At 37.4% G+C, this 23,618-nt stretch overlaps 4 protein-coding genes across 4 annotated transcripts; 3 read left to right on the top strand and 1 right to left on the bottom strand.

Annotated features, from left to right (window-relative positions):
- Nucleotides 1-276: 276 nt before the first annotated feature.
- Nucleotides 277-3,514, bottom strand: LOC130711519 (uncharacterized). The gene is made up of 8 exons (XM_057561185.1): nt 3,206-3,514; nt 2,913-3,059; nt 2,699-2,811; nt 2,182-2,274; nt 1,603-1,705; nt 1,456-1,530; nt 962-1,057; nt 277-613 (listed from the first exon to the last, which is right to left on the bottom strand). The coding sequence occupies exons 1-8, from the start codon at nt 3,287-3,289 to the stop codon at nt 554-556; spliced, it is 771 nt and encodes a 256-aa protein (XP_057417168.1). The 5' UTR covers nt 3,290-3,514; the 3' UTR covers nt 277-553.
- Nucleotides 3,515-4,508, top strand: LOC130711517 (putative F-box protein At1g67623). Its single transcript, XM_057561184.1, has one exon. It carries the CDS (start codon nt 3,569-3,571, stop codon nt 4,355-4,357), a length of 789 nt encoding a protein of 262 aa, XP_057417167.1. The 5' UTR covers nt 3,515-3,568; the 3' UTR covers nt 4,358-4,508.
- Nucleotides 4,509-7,348: 2,840 nt separating this feature from the next.
- Nucleotides 7,349-8,056, top strand: LOC130715124 (protein RALF-like 33). Its single transcript, XM_057565170.1, has one exon. The coding sequence runs from the start codon at nt 7,469-7,471 to the stop codon at nt 7,853-7,855; it is 387 nt and encodes a 128-aa protein (XP_057421153.1). The 5' UTR covers nt 7,349-7,468; the 3' UTR covers nt 7,856-8,056.
- Nucleotides 8,057-20,439: 12,383 nt separating this feature from the next.
- Nucleotides 20,440-22,324, top strand: LOC130709973 (xyloglucan 6-xylosyltransferase 2-like). The gene has a single exon (XM_057559113.1). It carries the CDS (start codon nt 20,708-20,710, stop codon nt 22,055-22,057), a length of 1,350 nt encoding a protein of 449 aa, XP_057415096.1. The 5' UTR covers nt 20,440-20,707; the 3' UTR covers nt 22,058-22,324.
- Nucleotides 22,325-23,618: the final 1,294 nt, after the last annotated feature.

The raw sequence follows: 23,618 nt of genomic DNA, 5'->3' as shown, positions 1-23,618 counted from the left end.
CGTTAGAGGGCATTCCACTCACTTGCGGGGTCTGCTCGGTGTCCATACTATGACTCATTGTCCTGAGTGAGAGTTTCTCTGTGTTAGAGGTGCTTGCTTATAAGCCTATGATGATAGAGATAGATAACACAACCAAAACCTCAGCATCATCTTTTTTTTTTAAATATCAGTCTCTCCAATTCCTGTATTTTTATAAGCCAAATATATTGATTGAGAGCACAAGGGAAGTCCCAACCCGATACAACAGAAAGATCAAATTGGAAAAAATCCAAACAATGGAAAAAAGAAGCCAGACTCAATTGGATTATTGTTCTATCTGCTGCTGTTGTTTTCTTCAATCGCTAACACTATTGGATAATTGTTCTTTTCAAACTCATTGTAAATACAAAGCTTTCTTTGAGGCTATGACTAGATATGACAGCCACTTGTGGTATAAAATCCAAAATTCATATCAATGGATACAAATTTAGCAAGCAAAATAGCTTATCCAAGAGTAGTCATCATCATGGAGGTCAAATAGCAATGACTTGGCAGCAGACTCGGCCACATATGACTAAGATTCAACATTGTAATAGACTTTTGTCTGTCCTTTCTTCGAGCGAATTTGAGAAACCTGAACAAATACATAGGTTATAGAAGCATATAGCGCAAAATTGTTAAGCAAACCAAATATAACTAGAAAGGAGGCTATTCTCTCAACTACTAAGTGCATGTTTGGAAATCATTCAACAAGTTATTCGCCAAAATTAATTCTGGGGAGAAGCTTAAGTGAGTAGGCCTCTGGTTATGGGTGGCACAATTGATTATGAGAAAATAGAATCTGATTCAAACATGCTATAAGTTTTCATTCCAACATCTTCAAGAAAATGATTTCATGTAATGAATGAATTACTAAGAGCAAACTATCATCAAAATAATCAAATCCACCCAGGTGAGCGGGGTTAGTAAATGGATTTCACACCTTAATTTGTATGATGTCTGAGATATCAGCAACATGGGTACCACCGCAGGGGCAGCCTGGATTACCTCCTATCGTCACAATGCGAGGTGTGCTTTCCTGTGAGAGTTGATGTGTTAACATCACATATACTATGGTTCACAAAAATAAAAAAGAACAAAACAAGAGATAAAAATGAATATTTTTTCATATCCTTTGATACATATACAAGCATATAATGCATATAATTGTGAAATTAGGAATGCTCTCAGTTAGCCATTTCAAAAGATTTCACCAGTTTCCAACATAAGTTTACTGATTTATCCTGAATGAAAGCAAACATGTTTTACAACAAAGAAACAGGAAGGCACCTTGTTAGATTACAAAGTTAGACATTAGGAAACATTTTAAGCATAGGAGAGTGAACACTGTAACCTAGTAGATTACTGATTTATCCTCCTTTTTCTTGTCAGCAATCTTTCTTATTTGCAGTAAGCGTATATCTTTTATAGACTAACCTTGGGAACATAATCAGGAAGACAACCACCACAGAGCTTAGCAGCTTCATCATACAATAATATATCAGCAGAAACCTAAATAGCAAAGTGAAGGTTTTCAGAACCATAAGCAACATGTAAAAACAATTTATGAACATTGTCACTTACTTTTCCTCCCACGGAAATTAAAGCATTAGCCTCTAGCTCTAAATCCTTCTGCTTATTCTGAATTTCATTTTGTGGAATTACACCTTTATATTCAACCCAAGGCCTAGAAAACAATGTAATAGACGTGTGAAACAATCTTTGCAACTCGCAGATAAATAGAATGTTCGACAATAGTAGGAGAGTACTCAAGGTTGTACACCTTTCTTCGATTAAATCCCTAAATTGGTCCTTCAAAGCTTTTCTCAGCATGTAATTCCCTAAAAGATCTATTATTGCGCCATATTCATTCTTATAAAGGACTATAGAGGTGACACAAAGGGTGAATTTGATAACTATTTTGTATCTTTGGTGGACCAATTTAAGGGTTTGTTTTATTTATAATAATAATAATAACTACACTCAATGATGGTTAACACTATCCTAGATTTGCAATGGTTTGACAGATGCAACATTGCCCTTGACCTGGGATAATAAACTAAGAAATCGCTTTCAAGTTTCAATTCATTTCAGGTTATGTGTTCGTAGCTAGTGTTAAATACACAGCACATAAAATGCATTCAAAGCAAGTAAATGATATACCCATCAGCAAAATGGTAAGCTTTGCCAGGCTCTAAGTGACCCAATCCTATTCTTGGCAGACAAATATCAAGCAAATGCCCAGCTGAATGCAACCTACACAATAAAGAACAAGTAGAGAATGGGATCTGTAGAAGCAGCATTACAATTTTTTTATAAGCGTATAGAGATCAATATCATACATTTAGAAGAGAGTTTAAGAACAGCCTAGTTGAAATTAAATCAAGGCTATAAAGCCCTTCTTATAAAACCATTGATTAAAAAGTTGGTACTATCATATGATCAACAAGGGAAAAGCAGGGCATAAATTAAGCTCAGAAGGTAAAGTTTTTTCAATTGCAGTGAAAGCAAATCAAAACTCTATTTTGAGTGCAGTGTTTAGTGCGTAGCAATAGGATTTCCATGAAACAATTTTAATAACCACTAATTCTTAAAAAGGCTACCTTCAAAAAAGCAGTACCCACTACCCACTACCACTTCAAAAAAGATTGAAAATTTCATCATTTGCAATTTTTTCTACCTAGAATTCAGTTTCCTCCTGGATTCATCAACAAACAGTGAAACCTCCTTCCCTTTCTCGAGTGTGAGCTCAACTTCCCCTCCCAGATTCTCAAAGTCACCATAGTGAAAAACCTGCACAGAAAATAAAAACATAATGGTAACCACTACAATGTTAAGCATAATAGTTAACACCATAAAAGCTTAAAACTTTTTCTTTATGATCCAAAACTTACAATTCCATCTTTTGATCGAACATCATGAACCACAAACTTGATGTCTGAACCTTCAATGCATATGAAACCAGTGTCTGCTGGCTGACCACCTCCTTGCGGATAGAAAATTGTTCTATCCAATATCAAAGCATGTCTTCCATCATCTCCCTATTCACACATTTACCATCCCAAAAAAAAAACAAAAAAAAAATTACTTAAGAAATTAGATAAACCATGATTATAGCTAACTCTATTTTCCTAATTTTTCTGACCCTTCAATCATTCCTACAATTTCTCAAAAAAATGAAGCAAACCTTGAAGTGAGAAAGGAGTGTGGCAGTGGATTGAAGCATCCACATGTCATCATAGTAATCCAGCTTCGTGGGGTTCTTATCCATGTCCTCCACAGAATTCCAGAATTGGTAAAACAATAACAACAATAGAACATGGCGGCGTCAGCATAGCAAGAGAAAAAGGAACATAGACCTAATTTTACACGTGGATGGAACAGAACAACGTAGGACCAAATTGCAATACGCAATTGTTGATTGATTTTTACTCGGTCCAACCACAAACCCACCAACCGAATGCTTATGCATCACACACATAAATCCAAGGAAAGTGGCAAACTCTATCTATAAAACCATAAAAAATTGATAACATGCAATCTTTAACCAATGGCTGATTTAAGAGTGAAGCATGGAAGCAACAAGAAACAGAGCAAAAAACAGAGGAAACAGAGGAATAATGAGTGTCCAAGCATCATAAGAGCTCTTCCAAACGAGTTGCTGGTGGAGATTCTTGGGAAGGTTGCATCTACCTCCATGTTTGACCTCTGCAAGGTGAAACTAAGCTGCAAGGAGCTTCTCCATGTTGCAGAGGATGATCATGTGTATCACCATGCGTCCATGGAGAAGTTTGCGATGGTTCCCCTGCCATGGTTCACCGGTGAGAGAGAATCATCGTTCTTGAAACGTTGCAAGGAGAGTGGTAACTCGGAGATTCAGTACCGTGAGGGAATGGTTCAGTATTTCAGCTCCTTGAGGGTGAGAACAGGGCTTGAGAATTTGAAAAAAGCAGCGTTGGAGGGTCATGGTGAAGCTAAATATGTATATGCTATGCTTTTGATGTGTTGTGAGAATGAAGATGAGAGGAAAGAAGGTTTTGATCTCTTTCGGGACTTGAAAAGGAAAATGGCATCATCGTGTGGTATTGGAAGATGCAGGAAGAGGGTGCGTTCGTTTATTCGGAGTATGTGGGTGAATAATCCTGTGGTTCGAAACAGGAGATTGTCTCTGTGCTGTTCCAGCATGTGTGATAGCAGTGAGAGGATGCAGAGAGTTGCAAGGAGAAGATGGTCATGGTTGGTTGAGGATGAAGATGATGATGATTGTGTTGGAATTTCGTGTGAATATTGCGATGGAGATTATGAACTAAGTTTGTTTTGTAAAATGTTTGAAGTCTAGTTAAGCATCAGAATAGGAAAACATGTTCAAATGCAAATTTTCTTTTTCTTACATTTCAGATTCAATATTCCCTTGTAATTGTATAGTCTCCAGATGTGATTGTATGAACTCCATGTGATTGATTGAATGAACTCAGAAAATGTTAGTAAAAGCGATACATAGGTCACGTTTTATTGGTTATTCTGACTAGTGCATATAGATCATTCTGTAATCATATGATGAGTTATGTTTTGTTCAATATAGTATCATCTGTCTTAGTGTAGGTTCTAAAAACAGGACACTCTAGCATCACTTTTCAAGTTAATTATAGCATATAGAAGGTGAGGAAAAAAAAATTACAAGCAACTCTTATAAAGTATGGGCAATATAGCTTAAAAGGAAAGAGAGTTTTGGCTAATGAAATTTTAGCAAAATACAATAGGACATATTTTTCATGTTTAATTTTCACTTCCTCATATGGGGGTGTGAATTACTTTTTTTTTTTTTATAGGCGAGGGTGTGAATTACTTGCGTCAAGTTAAATTTTGTCTTGTGAATAATATTTCTCATAAAGATTCTTTAGCGCTTTTTTGCCACTAATGAACATTCACTTACCTTTTTATTGTGTCATTAACGCCTTATTCATAGTCTATAGGTGTTTTGTGTCATTAATGCCTTACTCAGCAGTCTATAGTGTTGTTTTGTTCTACTATTTTTAGAAACCCTGGACCTTCCCTCTTGGAAGATTTACCAATTAAAGGCATATGGAACTAATGAAAGGATATTAGGTTAAGGAAGAAGACCGTCAATAATTTTCCAACAGAATCCTGTGTTTGATATAGGATTCAATAGATCTGTAACCATTAAAGTAACATCATCTAAAAAAACAAATGAAATTCTAACTTAAACAAGAACTACAGCCACAAAAATCTAAATAAAAATTATAGAAAATCTATAACCACATAATAATAGAAAAATAGAAAAGGTCATAAAGGGAGTTGAGGAACTTACACAGAAACAGATTGTTTCAACTTCAACATTTTCACATGAGTGTGACCATGCGTGTAGATTGCATAACCATCTACTTTATTGAGTTGTAAAGGGCGTATTTTAAGGTCCTTAACGAGTGGCCAAGAAACACTACTTTTGTAAGTTCATACATCAAACTGCACTTAACAGCTTTCATCTTCCATTCACGCGGTTGCATGCATTTTAAGGAAGATGATTGCAGATTAGCAACATTTACTTCTCTTTAATTTTTCACAAGTTAAAGCGTTGAGGAATCACACACGTTATGCATCTTGAATATTTGATTGTATAAAATATTAAAATGCAATTTTTGTTTGTTTACAGCTTATACCAAACAAATACGTGTGATGTTCGGCGCAAAAGTCTACCAACAATAATAGATTACACTTTGCACCGTTTTAGTCCCGCTTCCAAATTAATTTTCAGAATGAACAATCTTTTATAAATAATTTAATTGTTCTCCAATGTAAAATAAATTCTGAATTCATTTTTTTATCCAGAGTAGGCGAGTATAGCACATATTATAAATAAATAACACATCACCTCCTCAACCATCAACGTATCCATTATACACACTCTTGACCCATGTTATTGGTTAATTAATCTATTTGAGTCATGAATCATCATGAAATTAAATAATAATGTTAGATATCAAAACAATACAGTTAAATTATTCAGGTACATGCACTGTTGCACACATCATATAACAAAAGATTCTAAATTTTTTCATTTAGAATAAAGAAAAAAATCACCTGTAATTGTTTCAACTTTCAACTCTCAAGTCGCCCACTTGTAAATTATGCAAAATGAGAAATATTCTTTCGCCTCACTAACAACTGGAACAGCTCCAATATACTTAAAATAAAATTAAAAAATAAATAAATAAATCATAGCCACTCATACTGACAGGTGGCCCCCACGAGTGCCTTAACCACGAATTCATGTTCTCTTTAATAATGAAAATTAAATTTTTGCCCATAACAAAGCCATTTGGTATGTCATATAATATAAAACTTGGTAGTATTTTGTCTGATAGTATTACGTATATTGAATAATATTTGACAAAAATTTAATATCATACAATATTTTGTGGAGGACTGAGACGATGAAAAGTGATATGATGATGGTGACAGAGATGGCAATGGTGGAGGGTAATAGTTGTGGCTGTAGTGGTAGTGGTAGTGGTGGGTGACAGTGTTGTAGGGCGTTGGTGGCTATAGCGGTGACGAAGTATTGGTGGTGATAATTGTGGTGTTGTTGTGGCGGCGACAATAGCACTAGTGATGGAATTAATTAGTTGTGGTGGTAGTGGAAGTGGTGGTAGTAGTAGTGTTGGAGGGCAGTGATGATGGTAGTAGCGGCGAGGGGTGGTGGTGGTGGTCACAATGGCGGCAACAACGCTGACAGTGACAATGGTAATTACGACAATGATGGAGAGTGGTGGTGGTGGTTGTAGTAATGAATTAAATAATTACAAATAGCTTATTTATTGCACTTTTATCATGCCTTATATGTCATATATATGTTGGGTTAAACAATCATTCATTTTAATATACGACGAATAAGCCTATGCAATATAAAATTAACAAAAAATAAATAAATAAACTCATAATTTATGTATGCTTATACAATCATGTTTAATACGGAATAATAAACAAACTATGATTGTTAAGTTGTAGAAGGATGAAGATTTTTTTGTAACAAGAAATTTAGAGTGAGAGAATAATGTCTCAATTTAAGGTATAAACAAATGTCGGACTCAAATACTCATCAAAAGAATTCATCTGGGTTTGTGTCTTTGTGACATGTCAAATATGAAACTATGTAATGTTCCACTAAAACTAAACTTTTTTTTTTTTGAAGACCAGTACTTAGTTTTCATTAATCATAAGAAAAACATGAAAAAGTGTGCGTGTGAAGCTAATAGGAGTCCTATAAAAGTCAAGTGGTAGCACTAGTAATAGTTGCAAAATCTAAGGCCATTTTGGAAGAAACCGTCCCTTATAAACACAGAAGCAGACCAAGAGGCTCCTCTACCCCCTTTGTGTGTTGCCAGCTACACACAAACTCAACTCAACCAAGCAAGTAATCTCAACACAAACCATGACAGCAAGAAGCAGCATCTGTGTCCTCTTCCTCGTGTGCGCGATCTTAGCCGTCCACGTGTCACTATCCACCTCCCTCGATTTCACCGGCGACCACGACAACCACCTCAGCTCCTTCTTCCACCCGACAACAAACTCCGGCTGCCGCGGATCCATCGCCGAGTGCAGCCTCCTCACCGGAAACGATGACGACACCGAGTTTCTCATGGACTCTGAGAGCAACCGGCGCATATTAGCTGCGAGGAGGTACATCAGCTACGGTGCGCTGAGGAAGAACACTGTCCCTTGCTCCCGACGCGGTGCTTCGTATTACAATTGCCGAACTGGCGCTCAGGCCAACCCCTACCGCCGTGGATGCAGTGCTATCACCCGATGCAGGCGTTAAATTTCTTATTCTATTTTTTTTATTTTCATTTTGTTTTTAATATAGCTTTGTGATTTATGAGAATTCTTGCTGTTATATATGCTACTACATATATATACAAGTAGAGGAAGAGAATTAGAGTTGAATAAAACCTAGTTGTGCTTGTATTTGTATTGTAATTTTTAGGCACACATTATTATTGATTATTATTTGGTTAAGTCATACTCTCTGGTTTCTTCTTATGGTCATATTCATATCTATTTCTTTGAAAAATGAAAAGGGAAATTTGGGGGGTTTTGGGAGTGTGGTGATTGTGGTTTAATTTTCTTTGAAGTTGCAAGATGTAAGATTTTTTGTTATACATGGGCAGTGTTTGGTGGTTGTGAAAGGTAATGTGACCTGAAATTATGGATTCTCTTTTTTGTGGCTTTTGGGTAAGAAGGGCAATGGAGATTGGGAAGTGATCTTTTTGGGGTTTGCCTTTTGGGTGTGCAGCTTGAGGGAGAAGGAGGGTGAAATCTGTTTGGTGCTTGTCCCTCCAAGTTTCCTTTTCACTTTCTACTTTCCAAAATACATTTTGTTTTAAGAATTTTTTTTTTGGTAAAAAAATGCTGTTGTTGTAAGATTAGGAAAAACCAATAATCATTATCAAAAGAATATTTTTATTGTTATTTTGTTTATTAAGGAAGGGTCTCAATATGTTTTTTGAAAAAGAATAATACTAAACTAATTCAAATATGTAATCATTAAGTAGATAACTCACAATTACTCAATTAGGTAGATCAACCAAAATTTTAATTATTATTGTTTTGCAATTGAAGTCTATGAAATGTCTATTTAGTATTTATTCTCCAGCCTCCCTGCCACAGATAGCGCAGCTTTCTATTGTCATTTTTCTAAGTCTTTTTTTCTTCCCATTCTCAAGTAAAAATTTATTTTCACTTTAACTTAATTTGATAAAGGTCCTCAATTTTAGAGATCAAACACAATGTGATTAATAGGAATATAAGTAAAAAATCACTGTCTGTATTTTCAACGTCAAAAATAAAACAAAAAAATACTAATTACTAAAGTTGAAGATATGAAATTGCAGTTGCTTTTGGTTTCCTTTCCGAAGGGGAATGGTATTCTTCTTCTTATGTTCCTTTCCACTAGCTAAAGGCAGGCTCACATGCGTCATTATCCGCGTCAATTAGAATCAGTGAAGGTGCTTCTATGAAGATGATGATTATTATGATATTGATGGCATCTTGATTTCTTTTATGATTTGAGTGACAACTAAAATACACCTCACAAACCTTTGTCCCATTACATTGTGTTCAACTATAATTTTGTCCCGGGCCACCATCTTGAATGAATACAGATCCCAAATCCGAAGGGCATTCACAACTAGATAGTTGAATTAATTATTAATTTAGTGGCTACCACTAGCTTGCAATTGCAAATGCTGCCCATATGATGATATCTGAACGTGATTTTTCATACAGCAATGCCAATTATACTAAGGAACTCTCTCGCTATCTGCTGAGCTGTCCAAGATCATTACATTAGCGTATGCTCGAATTGATGGAAGTGGACGGAATCATATTATTTGAGCCTATCTGGGCCTATAAAAAAAAATTTGAGCCTATCTGGAAGAACTTACCATAGTTTAATATTAGCTTATAATCACTAGGATATGAGAAAGTGAAGATCAAGGTTCACTAGCTTATGAATCCATTTATGGAATGAAACAACATTATTGACTCGTTTTTGTTTCAACTATCAATTGATCGGATAAATCCGATCAAATCACTCAGATGAGTGTTTGTGAACAAATCACTCAGATGAGTGTTTGTGAGGGGGGAACCAATAATGGAGAAGGCAGCTTGTGGTGGTTGAAGGTCTCGACTCTAGTGCATAAAAAGGGCTTGTGCCATTGAATCCTCATCAGCGTGGAGAGTCGGATGGGGTGCAAGAAAACACTTAAAAACACCCGAGTTAGAACTTGCATGATAAGCAGGAGAATAAGATAGATTTGATACATGGAGGTCTTCGACTTTACATCTTATACATGCGAGAGTTTGTGTTTTACTAGGTAGCGAGGTATGAGGTGGGGGGGCTTCTTTGACGATACGAGGGTCATGAGGTGTGCTGATTGAGGAGCGTCTTTGGATCGTCCTGACTATCATTCCAATGTACGACTGAGGGCTAGATTATGTGTGTGAACGACTTCCTCAAGCGTAATGTTGTTACATTATGTAGAGTGTCGTTAACTCTGGATGAGACGTGAAAATGACCATGGCATTGTGGCTGGGTGGGCACTTTCGGTTATGGTAAGGGGACGTCGGTCATGGGGTTAGAGGATTGAGAGTTTTGTTCTGTCGCGCGAATGCTGCAAGTTTTAGTCTTATGCCACTTTGAGGAGTGTGCGCAGGGAGTGAGATTATACAATTTTTGTGCTTTCGATTGTTGTCTACTGAGTGATCAGTGATGAGCAATATTTAACCCATTTTATATAGCCTTAATTTGTCATTATTAATGATTATTCGTAATTAATTGACCTTGCTTGACAGAGATTTCTATTATTTGGTCTAATTACGTTTATTCTTATTTTCAGGTTTTATTTGACATCAAGGGCGTTTTGGAGATTTGCGGAATGAAGATTTGATTGTGCTGGAGTGAAGATTGTATTTTAGGAAATATTAGGATTTAATTTCGGAATAAATTAAGTTTGATATCTTTCAGATTCAAACTTATTTAGATTGTTATTTTAAAACTCTATCTTTAGGATTTGTTAGGATTTGATTTTGATATCTTTTAGGATTTGATTTTGATTAGGATTTGTGATCTCAGCTCCTATTTAAGGGTTGGTGCTGAGAGAAACAAGAACCTGGACCTTCTACATTATTATTTTATGCAATTTCGAATTTCAGTAATTATTAGAGTTCTGCTAGGGTTTATGCTTTTAATCCCTATTCTCTTCTCCAATATAATTGTTGAATTCGCCCCATCCATGGAAGGCTAATTTCCTTCGAACGAATTCCTTTGCAAAGTATATCGCGTTCTTGAGGTATAGTACTTAATAGAATTCAACTGATTAGTTTTCTTCATCTCCAATTCTGGCTTAGGTTTGCTTAATTCCTTAGGTTCACGAATTAGAAGATGATGTATGTTCGCTTAGTTCATATTAGGGCGTAAATGATTCTTAATCGCTTAGTTTAGGAATCTGTGAATTAGTTATCGCTTAGTTAATTAATTCTCACTAACTAGGAAACTAATAAAAAGAATTGATCTTTAGATACCCGTGATTGAGCAGCGATATACTGAACAAAGGGATTCGTCTGTCTTTACTTATCATATTAATCTGTTTTTTTTATTTTCTGCTAATCTTTTGAACTGAATCACAAACCCCCCCAGTGTGTGTGCGTTTAGGGTTCTTAATATTGAATCTGTGTCGAACGATAATCCTTGGGAAACGACCTAGGAGTCACTTTCTAGTTACTACAGTTTTATAAATTAATTATTTGTATCGGGTACGGCCTCGATCAAATTTAGGAACATCAGAAACAGAAGCAGGTTTACCAGCTCTACTTATGATTGCAGAAACGTTTCTCCCCATGCGAACTCTTTCATTTCCCCGGCAACGGCGCCAAATTTGATCGAGGCCGTACCCGATACAAATAATTAATTTATAAAACTGTAGTAACTAGGAAGTGACTCCTAGGTCGTTTCCCAAGGATTATCGTTCGACACAGATTCAATATTAAGAACCCTGAACGCACACACACTGGGGGGGGGGGGGGTTTGTGATTCAGTTCAAAAGATTAGCAGAAAATAAAAAAAACAGATTAATATGATAAGTAAAGACGGACGAATCCCTTTGTTCAGTATATCGCTGCTCAATCACGGGTATCTAAAGATCAATTCTTGTTATTAGTTTCCTAGTTCGTGAGAATTAATTAACTAAGCGATAACTAATTCACAGATTCCTAAACTAAGCGATTAAGAATCATTTACGCCCTAATATGAACTAAGCGAACATACATCATCTTCTAATTCGTGAACCTAAGGAATTAAGCAAACCTAAGCCAGAATTAGAGATGAAGAAAACTAATCAGTTGAATTCTATTAAGTACTATACCTCAAGAACGCGATATACTTTGCAAAGGAATTCGTTCGAAGGAAATTAGCCTTCCATGGATGGGGCGAATTCAACAATTATATTGGAGAAGAGAATAGGGATTAAAAGCATAAACCCTAGCAGAACTCTAATAATTACTGAAATTCGAAATTGCATAAAATAATAATGTAGAAGGTCCAGGTTCTTGTTTCTCTCAGCACCAACCCTTAAATAGGAGCTGAGATCACAAATCCTAATCAAAATCAAATCCTAAAAGATATCAAAATCAAATCCTAACAAATCCTAAAGATAGAGTTTTAAAATAACAACCTAAATAAGTTTGAATCTGAAAGATATCAAACTTAATTTATTCCGAAATTAAATCCTAATATTTCCTAAAATACAATCTTCACTCCAGCACAATCAAATCTTCATTCCGCAAATCTCCAAAATGCCCTTGATGTCAAATAAAACCTGAAAATAAGAATAAACGTAATTAGACCAAATAATAAAAATCTCTGTCAAGCAAGGTCAATTAATTACGAATAATCATTAATAATGACAAATTAAGGCTATATAAAATGGGTTAAATATTGCTCATCAAATACCCCCACACTTAGCCTTTTGCACTCCTGGGCAAAATAAAGAATTAAGAACATGAAAACCAATTTGTAACTGGAAGTGAATCATGCAATAACCTAAAAGATCACATACTTAACAATGAATCCTAGGAAATGTAGAGAAATGGGCAAAATCAAGTGAAGAATCAAAGAGACAAGAAATCCATGAATATCACCCAAACATCCAAGCATGTAAAGTAACCAATCAAACCAAGAGGTGAGAAAAAAGATGATAGAACCTCACAGTTATGCTCTCAAAGTGTTTACACTCAAGTGTTTAAGGTATGTGTTTACGCTCAAGGCACTTCATGAGAACAAACACTATCATAGGCTTGACAAGACGCTAACATCAACAATCAAAAGCACATGCACATAAAGATCAAAAATGGCTTTTAAAGGTTGTAATGGGGCCAAGGACAAGGTAGGATAAAATATGGGATAAGTAGCTAGAACCTTAGGAAATAGAGGAGCAATGGGGAATAAGTAAAAAGTAAGTCAACATCAACCTAATTTAATAGCATAAGATTTGCAATTCTTCCTCCAATTCCACACTTCAACTTTTCATCATTTATCCTTTCATTCATTTTTTTTTCTCTTGGCCTTCTCTTTTTTTCTTTTTCTTTTTTTTTTTCGTTTTTTTTTAACTATACTAACAAAACAAAACTAGTAAGAAAAACAGCACCACCATACTATTTACAACAACCAACTAAGCATAACCGAGAATTGAAAGAATTAAAGAACAATGCACCCTTACCCACTTAGTACTTACTCCCAAAACAATTCCAAAGCTCCAAAATTCCCTAAGATTAGGTCAATCATGGTTTTTCACTTATAAGCTTGTAATGAGCTAAAGAAAAGAAAAGGCTCAAAGTGGCTATCAAAGGATAATTCATTCAAGGTATGCTTATATGGCTAGTGGCTTATTAATTAAAAGAAGAAAATGCCTAAAATCACCTCAATATGTGCATGTGAGTATCAAGTAGAAACAAGCGTCAAGTCAAGTTCTAGAGTACAAGTAATCAAGAGTGAAATCACACAAGAAAAAGATTAGAGATGGCATACAGTTGACCACCTACAGTTAAGGCTCAAAAACTCTCACAGGGGAATTAAGTCTATCATAATTGTTTCAACCCCTCAATTTTCAAAAGTAACTTGACAACAAGAACGCATGGATTCTCATCACAAGATATCATGACTCAGTTCAAAGAAAGAAAATGCCCATAATCTAAACAAGACCTAAGAATCCAAAGAAAGCATGGATCAACCTAATTTATTCAAAAACTAAATATTCTACCTACGGTAATCTCCCCCCCCCCCACACTTAAACTACACATTGTCCCAATGAAGCATAACAAATATGGAATTGAACAAGTGCAATAAAAGTAAAGAAGGAGAAAGAAAACTCCCTGATTCATGGCGGGCGGAGGGTGGAAGCAACCAAGGAAACATCGTCCATGGTAGCATCCACAAGAGAAGGATTAGTGAGGAAATGCTTGAGGCGATGACCATTAACTTTGAAGCTCTTATCTGTGGATTCACTTTTGATCTCTACAGTACCATAAGGAAACACATTAGTAACAACAAAAGGACCAATCCACTTAGAACGAAGCTTACCGCTCATTAGGCCAAGCCTAGAGTTATACAACAACACTTGTTGTCCAACCAAAAAGTCTTTTCTGGAAATCAAGCTATTATGGAATATTTTGGTCTTCTCTTTGTAGAACTTAGAGTTCTCATAGGCTTCCAAGCGGATCTCATCTAACTCACTCAATTGAAGCTTTCTTTCGCCACCAGCTTGATCAAGAGCCAAGTTGCAAGTCTTCACAGCCCAATAAGCCCGATGCTCTATCTCAACTGGAAGATGACATGCCTTACCGAAGACAACGCGGTAATGGGACATTCCGATGGGTGCTTTGTAAGCAGTACGGTGGGCCCAAAGAGCATCCTCAAGTCTATTGCTCCAATCCTTCCTGTTTGGCTGGACAGTCTTCTCCAAGATCCTCTTTATCTCTCTGTTGGAATTCTCAGCTTGCCCATTTGTTTGAGGATGGTATGGTGTGGAAATTCGATGAACAACCCCATATTGCTTGAGAAGAGCTTGCATGGACCTATTGCAGAAATGGGTGCCTTGGTCACTAATGATTGCTCTAGGAATGCCAAACCTGCAAAAGATGTTAGACCTAACAAAATCCACAACAACTCGAGAATCATTAGTCCGGGTGGCCTTAGCTTCCACCCATTTAGAAACATAATCAACAACAAGCAAAATATAGTAGAAACCAAAAGAAACAGGAAAAGGACCCATAAAATCGATACCCCATACATCAAAGACCTCACAAAACAGCATGGGCTGTTGAGGCATCTCTTTTCTCCAAGAAATGGTATCGCCTGCTCTCTGACATGGCTCACAGGTGCTGCAAATCCTTGCCGCATCTTTGAAGATGCTGGGCCAGTAAAATCCAGAATCAAGCACCTTGCGTGCTGTCCTTTGGGGTCCAAAGTGACCACCCACTGCAGAAGCATGGCAAAACTGAAGGACTGACTCAATCTCATGATCTGGAATGCACCTCCTAATAACCTGGTCAGTACAAAACTTCCACAAATATGGGTCATCCCAACAATAATATTTAGCATCACTCTTGAGCTTAGCAATCTGAGCTCTAGAAGCAAATGGAGGGAAAACAGAAGCAACTAAATAATTAACAATATTAGCAAACCAGGGTGCTGGAAAAGAAACTGAAATATTAAAGAGCCGCTCATCCGGAAAGTCATCTCTAATGGGAAGAGTATCAGCATCCCTCTCTATCCGACTCAAGTGATCGGCCACCAAATTCTGTGCTCCACTTCTATCTCTAATCTCCAAGTCAAACTCTTGGAGTAAGAGCATCCATCGGATCAACCTAGGTTTTGATTCAGCCTTCTTCAACAGGAACTTTAGAGCTGCATGGTCAGTGTACACAATAATTCTAGAACCTAGCAAATATGATCGAAATTTATATAGAGCAAACACAATAGCTAGAAGTTCTTTTTCAGTGGTTGTGTAATTCGCTTGTGCAGAATCTAAAGTCCTAGATGCATAATATATTACCCTAGGCAACTTATCTACTTTTTGAGTAAGGACAGCACCTAATGCGTAATTAGAGGCATCACACATAAGCTCAAAAGGGGCTGTCCAATCCGGTGCCTGAATGATAGGAGTGGTGGTCAAGGCTTTCTTGAGGCAATCGAACGCCTCTCTGCATTTCTCATCAAAATCAAACGCCACTTCCTTCTGCAGCAAGTTAGAAAGAGGAAGGGCTCTCTTGCTGAAATCCTGAATGAACCTGCGATAAAAACCTGCATGGCCAAGAAAAGAACGCACCTCTCGCACGCAAGAGGGGTAAGGCAAATGTGAAATAACATCTATCTTGGCAGGATCCACCTCTATGCCTTTGTTAGAAATCACATGACCTAGAACTATGCCTTGCTCTACCATAAAATGACACTTCTCATAATTCAAAACAAGGTTAGTTTCAATGCACCTATGCAAAACTTTATCTAGATTATCTAAACATGTATCAAATGAAGATCCGTAAACAGTGAAATCATCCATAAAGACCTCGATGCAACTCTCTAAGAAATCACTGAAAATACTTACCATGCACTGCTGGAATGTACCAGGGGCATTGCATAGGCCAAAGGGCATCCTCCTATAGGCAAAAGTGCCAAAGGGACAAGTGAATGTGGTCTTTTTTTGGTCCTCAGGAGCAATGTGAATTTGAAAGTACCCAGAAAAACCATCAAGAAAACAGTAGTGACTAGGAAGTGACTCCTAGGTCGTTTCCCAAGGATTATCGCTCGACACAGATTCAATATTAAGAACCCTAAACGCACACACACTGGGGGGGTTTGTGATTCAGTTCAAAAGATTAGCAGAAAATAAAAAAAACAGATTAATATGATAAGTAAAGACGGACGAATCCCTTTGTTCAGTATATCGCTGCTCAATCACGGGTATCTAAAGATCAATTCTTGTTATTAGTTTCCTAGTTCGTGAGAATTAATTAACTAAGCGATAACTAATTCACAGATTCCTAAACTAAGCGATTAAGAATCCTTTACGCCTTAAAATGAACTAAGCGAATATACATCATCTTCTAATTCGTGAACCTAAGGAATTAAGCAAACCTAAGCCAGAATTAGAGATGAAGAAAGCTAATCAGTTGAATTCTATTAAGTACTATACCTTAAGAACGCGATATACTTTGCAAAGGAATTCGTTCGAAGGAAATTAGCCTTCCATGGATGGGGCTAATTCAACAATTATATTGGAGAAGAGAATAGGGATTAAAAGCATAAACCCTAGCAGAACTCTAATAATTACTGAAATTCGAAATTGCATAAAATAATAATGTAGAAGGTCCAGGTTCTTGTTTCTCTCAGTACCAACCCTTAAATAGGAGCTGAGATCACAAATCCTAATCAAAATCAAATCCTAAAAGATATCAAAATCAAATCCTAACAAATCCTAAAGATAGAGTTTTAAAATAACAACCTAAATAAGTTTGAATCTGAAAGATATCAAACTTAATTTATTCCGAAATTAAATCCTAATATTTCCTAAAATACAATCTTCACTCCAGCACAATCAAATCTTCATTCCGCAAATCTCCAAAATGCCCTTGATGTCAAATAAAACCTGAAAATAAGAATAAACGTAATTAGACCAAATAATAAAAATCTCTGTCAAGCAAGGTCAATTAATTACGAACAATCATTAATAATGACAAATTAAGGCTATATAAAATGGGTTAAATATTGCTCATCAATCAGTAAAGGCGTTAAGACGTCTGAGATGGTTGGGGTGTAAGGGGTCGACTGGCTAAAGGCATCTGGAACCCAACTCCGGAATACTAATGAATTGGTGTTTATGTTATACGAACTAGGAAGAAATTGTAGTCAAGAAGGAATGAAATAAATAGAAGGATGCTTTGTACGAAATTGGTGGGTCAATGATAATAAATTGCTCACCTAATGTTAAGGAAGTTTTAAACTGATATGTCGCAAGTTCAAAAATATTAAGTCAACATATGAAAGGAATGAAAACCACTTTGACCAAGTTTTCTTGTTGTTACCATTACCACATCCACCGCCACTACTGTCACTGTTACCACCATTGTCACCACCATCACTACTTTTTCATTTCATTGGTTGGAGGTGGTGGCGGCAGTGGCAACGACGACGACGATGGTGGTGGTAGAAGTGGCGACAATGAAAAATGAACAAACCAAACATGGTCTTAGGTTTCTCGCGATTCTTTCGTGATTAATGAAGATGAAGTTGTGTTTCAATATTTTATCCTTGTCTTCACCGAACCTGTCCCAAACCCACCTCGGTTGGGGAGAGCAAATCCTGACCTGCCCCGTTATCATGCCTACATATTGTGTTTTTTGTTGTTGTCATTACATGGTTAACATGTTCGGGATGCAGTAACAATCTCGCTTAACAAATATTTTTCCAAAATTCGATATTGTGATCTCACCCTTAGACCACTTACAATGGTCTGTTTTTTCTCTTGTTTAATGTTGTTGAAACTTGTTTAATACTTACAATGGTCTGTTGAATATTGTTGAAGGAGGGAAAATGTTGAATGGTTTCAACATTGTTGAGAGAGCCATCCGGAGCCACGTGGCAGCTCCGGATTGGAGCACGTTGGGCGCGTGCACGACACGCGCCGACAAGGCGCGTGTCGTGTCAGTTGGAGAGGAGAGAGAGGACAGAGAGGATAGGATGGGACGCGTGGCAGCGTCCCATTGGCGGACCGGATTTTTTTTTTTAAAAACTTTAAACTGAATTATCTTGTTGAAAAAAAATAATTTTAATTTTTTTTTTTACCAAAATTCATAACTTTTTTTTCTCTATAAATAGAGACTTGGTTTGTTAGATTTGGACACAGAAAAAAAACCAAGTTTTTCCCCATCTTATTATCTCTCTCACCATCTTATTATCCTTCTATTAGCATTTGTTTTGAAATGGATCCCAACAATCATCATTACAACACCCAGAATTCTTCAAGCTACCCAATTTCCAACCAAAATCCCAACAACTATGAAGATCCAAATCAATTTTCTTACCCACGTCCTCAAAATCCCACCAATTATCAGGTCCCACATCAAACCGAAGGCTAATTGACGACTACTTTGCCAATGAGCCTACATATGACGATTCAATGTTTCGTCGTCGGTACCGGATGCAAAAACACGTTTTCCTTCGAATCGTTGCGGACCTTTCAAGTAGTGATAACTACTTCACCCAGCGAGTTGATGCAGCCAAGAAAGAAGGTATATCACCCTTAGCAAAATGTACCACAGCAATGCGAATGTTAGCATATGGTGTGGCAGCAGATGCAGTCGATGAGTACATCAAAATAGGAGGTACTACAGCACTGGAGTGTTTACGTAGATTCTGTAATGGAATCATACGATTGTATGAGCACGAGTACCTGAGAGCACCAACTCAAGATGACCTGCAAAGAATACTACAGGTTAGTGAACAAAGGGGGTTCCCAGGCATGATCGGGAGTATTGACTGCATGCACTGGGAGTGGAAAATTGTCCTAAAGCATGGGAAGGTCAATTTACTAGAGGGGATAAGGGAACCACTACAGTTATTCTTGAAGCAGTTGCATCTCATGATCTATGGATCTGGCATGCCTTTTTTGGATGTCCGGGAACGTTGAACGACATAAACGTTCTAGATCGATCACCAGTGTTTGATGATGTGGAACAGGGAAAGGCTCCAACTGTGAGTTTCATTGTGAATCAACGTCCCTATAATATGGCATACTATCTAGCTGATGGTATCTACCCTTCTTATCCAACTTTCGTCAAATCGATCAGACTTCCTCAAAGTGAACCGGATAAGTTGTTTGCACAAGTTCAGGAGAGATGTCGGAAGGACATCGAACGTGCATTTGGAGTTCTTCAAGCTCGTTTTAAAATCATCCGTGAACCAGCTCGTTTGTGGGACATAGCTGATTTGAGTATCATTATGAGGTCATGCATCATATTACATAATATGATTGTTGAGGATGAACGAGATACATTTGCTCAACGTTGGACCGATTTTGAGCAATCTGGGGAAGGTGGATCTAGTACACCGCAACCATACTCGACCGAGGTGTTACCCGCTTTTGCAAATCATGTGCGTGCTAGATCCGAGTTGCGTGATTCGAACGTTCATCACGAACTGCAAGCAGATCTAGTGAAGCACATATGGACAAAGTTTGCAAATGCTTCGTGATGGAAGATGATTTGTATCGTACTAATTACGTTATTTGTGTGTTGTGTGCTTAGTTTGTTGTCTTGCATTTTAAGTTAAGAAAATAAAATATATTATTGTGTGCTTCGTTTATCGTCTTCCATTTTTTAGTTAAGGAAATAAAATAAATTATTATCTATATTAAAAAAAATTAATTCGTTAAGTGTTTATTATTTAATTTAATTTAAAATAATAATTGTAATTTTATGTAAATAAAAAAAACAAAAACATAAAATTAAATAAAAATATGAAATAAAAAGTGGTGGGGTAGGGTGTTGAGAGAGAAAACCATTGGAGTGGGTATTTGTTGAAAGTGTGTTGAATTGGAGAGAGAAGATGATGTGGAGTGTTGGGAAGAGAAAAAGTGGTGTTGAATGGAAAATTTTTGTTTAAACCATTGTACATGGCCTTATGTGGATATAGCTTTGCCACATATTATATTGTGTAGCAATTTTTCTGGGTAGATGTTCCGTGTGACAATTTAATTATATTAAGAAAATAAAACAAAGTAGAGTAGGATCAAAATGAAATGAATAACCAAAAACAAAGCAAAAAATAGAGAAAATAAATAAATAACAAAAATACGGGAGGAACATTCTGAGTTCATTCTGTTTTCTCTACTACATACAACAACATACTTGTTACTTCTTACATCTCACTTTTCTGCGATCTGAATTTGTGGATCTTCCTTCTTCTCCACCGACACACCCTCGTCGATTCCAAATCACCCCTTATCTTTCCATTTATTTACAGTCTTAACCTCACCCTCTTCACACCTTCATTCCAGTCTTATCAATCATCACCGGCGAGAGAGGTGGACAGAGGTTTGGTGTGGCCGCGCCGAACAACAAAATGCTGGAACGGTGCTTAGGATCTCGCCGCCTCCGCCAGCTGCAGCGCGCCTCGCGCCGCGGCTTCCTCACCTTCCTCTGCCTCTTCCTCACCGTCATCATGCTTCGCGGCACCATCGGAGCCGGCAAGTTCGGAACCCCCGAGCAGGACCTCGACGAGATCCGCCACCACCTCGGCCGCCGCGTCGAGCCTCACCGCGTCCTTGAGGAAGTTCAACCCGAAAACAACGACCCCAATAACTACGCCACCTTCGACATCTCCAAGATCCTCGTCGATGAAGCCGCCGGCGACGACGAAAAGCGGGATCCGAACGCGCCTTACACTCTCGGCCCCAAGATCTCTGACTGGGACGAGCAGCGTGCGCGGTGGCTCCAAGACAACACTGACTACCCGAATTTCATCCGACCTAACAAGCCGCGGGTTCTTCTGGTGACCGGGTCTTCGCCCAAACCGTGTGAGAATCCGGTTGGGGATCATTACCTGTTGAAATCGATTAAGAACAAGGTTGATTATTGCAGGCTTCACGGGATTGAGATTTTCTACAACATGGCTCTTTTGGATGCTGAAATGGCTGGTTTCTGGGCTAAGCTTCCTCTGATTCGGAAGCTCTTGCTGTCTCACCCTGAGGTTGAGTTTCTATGGTGGATGGACAGTGATGCCATGTTCACTGATATGGCGTTTGAGGTTCCATGGGAGCGTTACAAGGATCACAACTTTGTGATGCACGGGTGGAATGAGATGGTGTATGATGAGAAGAATTGGATTGGTTTGAACACTGGTAGCTTCCTGTTAAGAAATTGTCAGTGGTCGCTGGATCTTCTCGATGCTTGGGCACCGATGGGTCCTAAGGGGAAAATCAGAGATGACGCTGGGAAAATTCTCACCAGGGAGCTTAAGAATCGACCGGTTTTCGAAGCTGATGATCAATCTGCTATGGTTTATTTGTTGGCCACAGGGAGGGAGCAATGGGGGAAGAAGGTGTACCTTGAGAATCATTATTATTTGCACGGTTACTGGGGCATTCTGGTTGATCGGTATGAAGAGATGATTGAGAATTACCACCCTGGTTTCGGTGATCATCGGTGGCCGCTGGTGACTCACTTTGTGGGGTGCAAGCCATGTGGGAAGTTTGGGGATTACCCTGTTGAGAGGTGCTTGAAACAGATGGATAGAGCATACAATTTTGGTGATAACCAGATCTTGCAGATGTATGGATTCACACACAAATCACTTGCGAGTCGCAGGGTGAAGAGAGTGAGGAATGAGTCTAGTAATCCACTTGATGTGAAGGATGAGCTTGGGTTGCTTCATCCTGCTTTCAAAGCTATCAAGTTGCCAACTTCTTCTTGATAAGGGTTTGTGGAGGTTATAATTATAGCTTCAAGGAAAAGTTGATATTGCTTCAGTTTCACACAACTATAGTCTTAGTCTCTGCTGTCCTTGCAGTTACGTATAATCAATGGAGTTCAATTCTGTAATTGATGTTACTCATCTCTTTATTTCATGATCACAAGTTCAAAACTGTAATCTTTAATTTATTTTGCTTTTTACTGATCATTGTATTAGTATTGGGTTATATATATTGAATTTTGAGGACAACAAATACTCCTCTTCTCATTTGTGTGCCTATACCTTGATTCAGTTCAAGGCAATGCTGCACTTAGTCTAGCTGCTATTGGTTATCGGTTATCACTTTAATTTAAGCGAGTTCATCTCATATTTGTTAAAAGTTTAACTTTTTTGTTCTTCAAAGATACCATGATCTTCAATGTAAACACCTTTCAATTTATTCTTATTGATGATATTCAGATATTGACTCCCTTCTTTATGATTTGCTATTTGTTCTACTTACCTTTGCTAGTGTATATGTGTTGACTTATATGGTAGGAATCTCCCATGGATGTATTCCTTCTGTTTTTGGAATCTGATCTTCAGAATCTGTTCATAGCTTGGGCCATATTGTGAATGAGATTTCACTATTAATATGGTCCATTTGAATGACACCTTGATAGGGCATTTCTTGTTATGGAGATGGAAGAATAGGTAATGATTCTACAATCCTGGTGGAGAATTGGAATTCGCAGTTATAACTAATACTGATATTGACTGATATAACCTGCAGAATATATTGATGGGTTTAGAGAAAACTTGTGCTAGAGGCATTGAATCCGAATCTGTTTTTAATACTTCCTTTCATGGCTAAGAAGAGAGACTCACTTCATTCAATTGGCATTATCTCTTATTGCTCACAGTATATACAGTGTAGGATAATTTTTGGTTAACACCCCAAATACATCCAGATCCTAGAGATATATAAAATGGGGTGTGAATAAATAGAAGTTATGATTTCCCAAAAAAGTTAATCAAAGTTATATAGTGGCAACAGGATCATTGCTATGCCACTAATCACTGCTCCAAAGCAATGAAAAGTAAGGGTGTACGTTCACACACACAATGTAGACTGGATAAATGTAATGCCAGAAACTATTCTTGACCATTGGCTTGAGTGATAACCAAGCAATGAGCCTTCTAATCGTGTTTCTTTTTTAACCTGGTTCCACATTTCATCGGGTTCAGGTTGAAATATCTTCAAATTTCCGATGGCTGAAGATTGAGTGGGGGAAATCAGATAGTTACTTCTGGTGGAGAAATTGATTGTCTTTGTTTGCAATGATCTATTCTCATAAATTTCCTTATCCATGGAACAAATACATTTGCTTATCCATGGATCATTGAATAGAAAATCTATTCTCATAAACTTGTTATTAAGCACTAAATTATAATTCATAATACATTAAACATTGTCAACAATTTTTAGTGTAAATAAACATGATAAAGATAATAGTGAAACACTGACATAGATGATATTGTAAAGAGTAAGCATACATTGGTATCCTAACTTGTGCCTAGA

Source organism: Lotus japonicus, chromosome 4 (assembly GCF_012489685.1).
Source record: "Lotus japonicus ecotype B-129 chromosome 4, LjGifu_v1.2".
NCBI classification, from domain to species: Eukaryota; Viridiplantae; Streptophyta; class Magnoliopsida; order Fabales; family Fabaceae; genus Lotus; species Lotus japonicus.
Note: the sequence above shows the minus strand (reverse complement) of the source record. Positions and strands in the feature narration are given on the sequence as shown.

Bases quoted from the DNA above. Each gene is read 5' to 3' on its own strand.
- LOC130709973 (XM_057559113.1), top strand. From the start codon at position 20,708: ATGCTGGAACGGTGCTTAGGATCTCGCCGCCTCCGCCAGCTGCAGCGC.
- LOC130711517 (XM_057561184.1), top strand. From the start codon at position 3,569: ATGGCTGATTTAAGAGTGAAGCATGGAAGCAACAAGAAACAGAGCAAA.
- LOC130711519 (XM_057561185.1), bottom strand. From the start codon at position 3,289: ATGGATAAGAACCCCACGAAGCTGGATTACTATGATGACATGTGGATG. The intron at 2,812-2,912 runs GTAAGTTTTGGA...TTTTCTGTGCAG, and splicing joins TTCGATCAAAAGATGGAATT to GTTTTTCACTATGGTGACTT. The intron at 1,058-1,455 runs GTTAGTCTATAA...CAACTCTCACAG, and splicing joins TTCCTGATTATGTTCCCAAG to GAAAGCACACCTCGCATTGT.
- LOC130715124 (XM_057565170.1), top strand. From the start codon at position 7,469: ATGACAGCAAGAAGCAGCATCTGTGTCCTCTTCCTCGTGTGCGCGATC.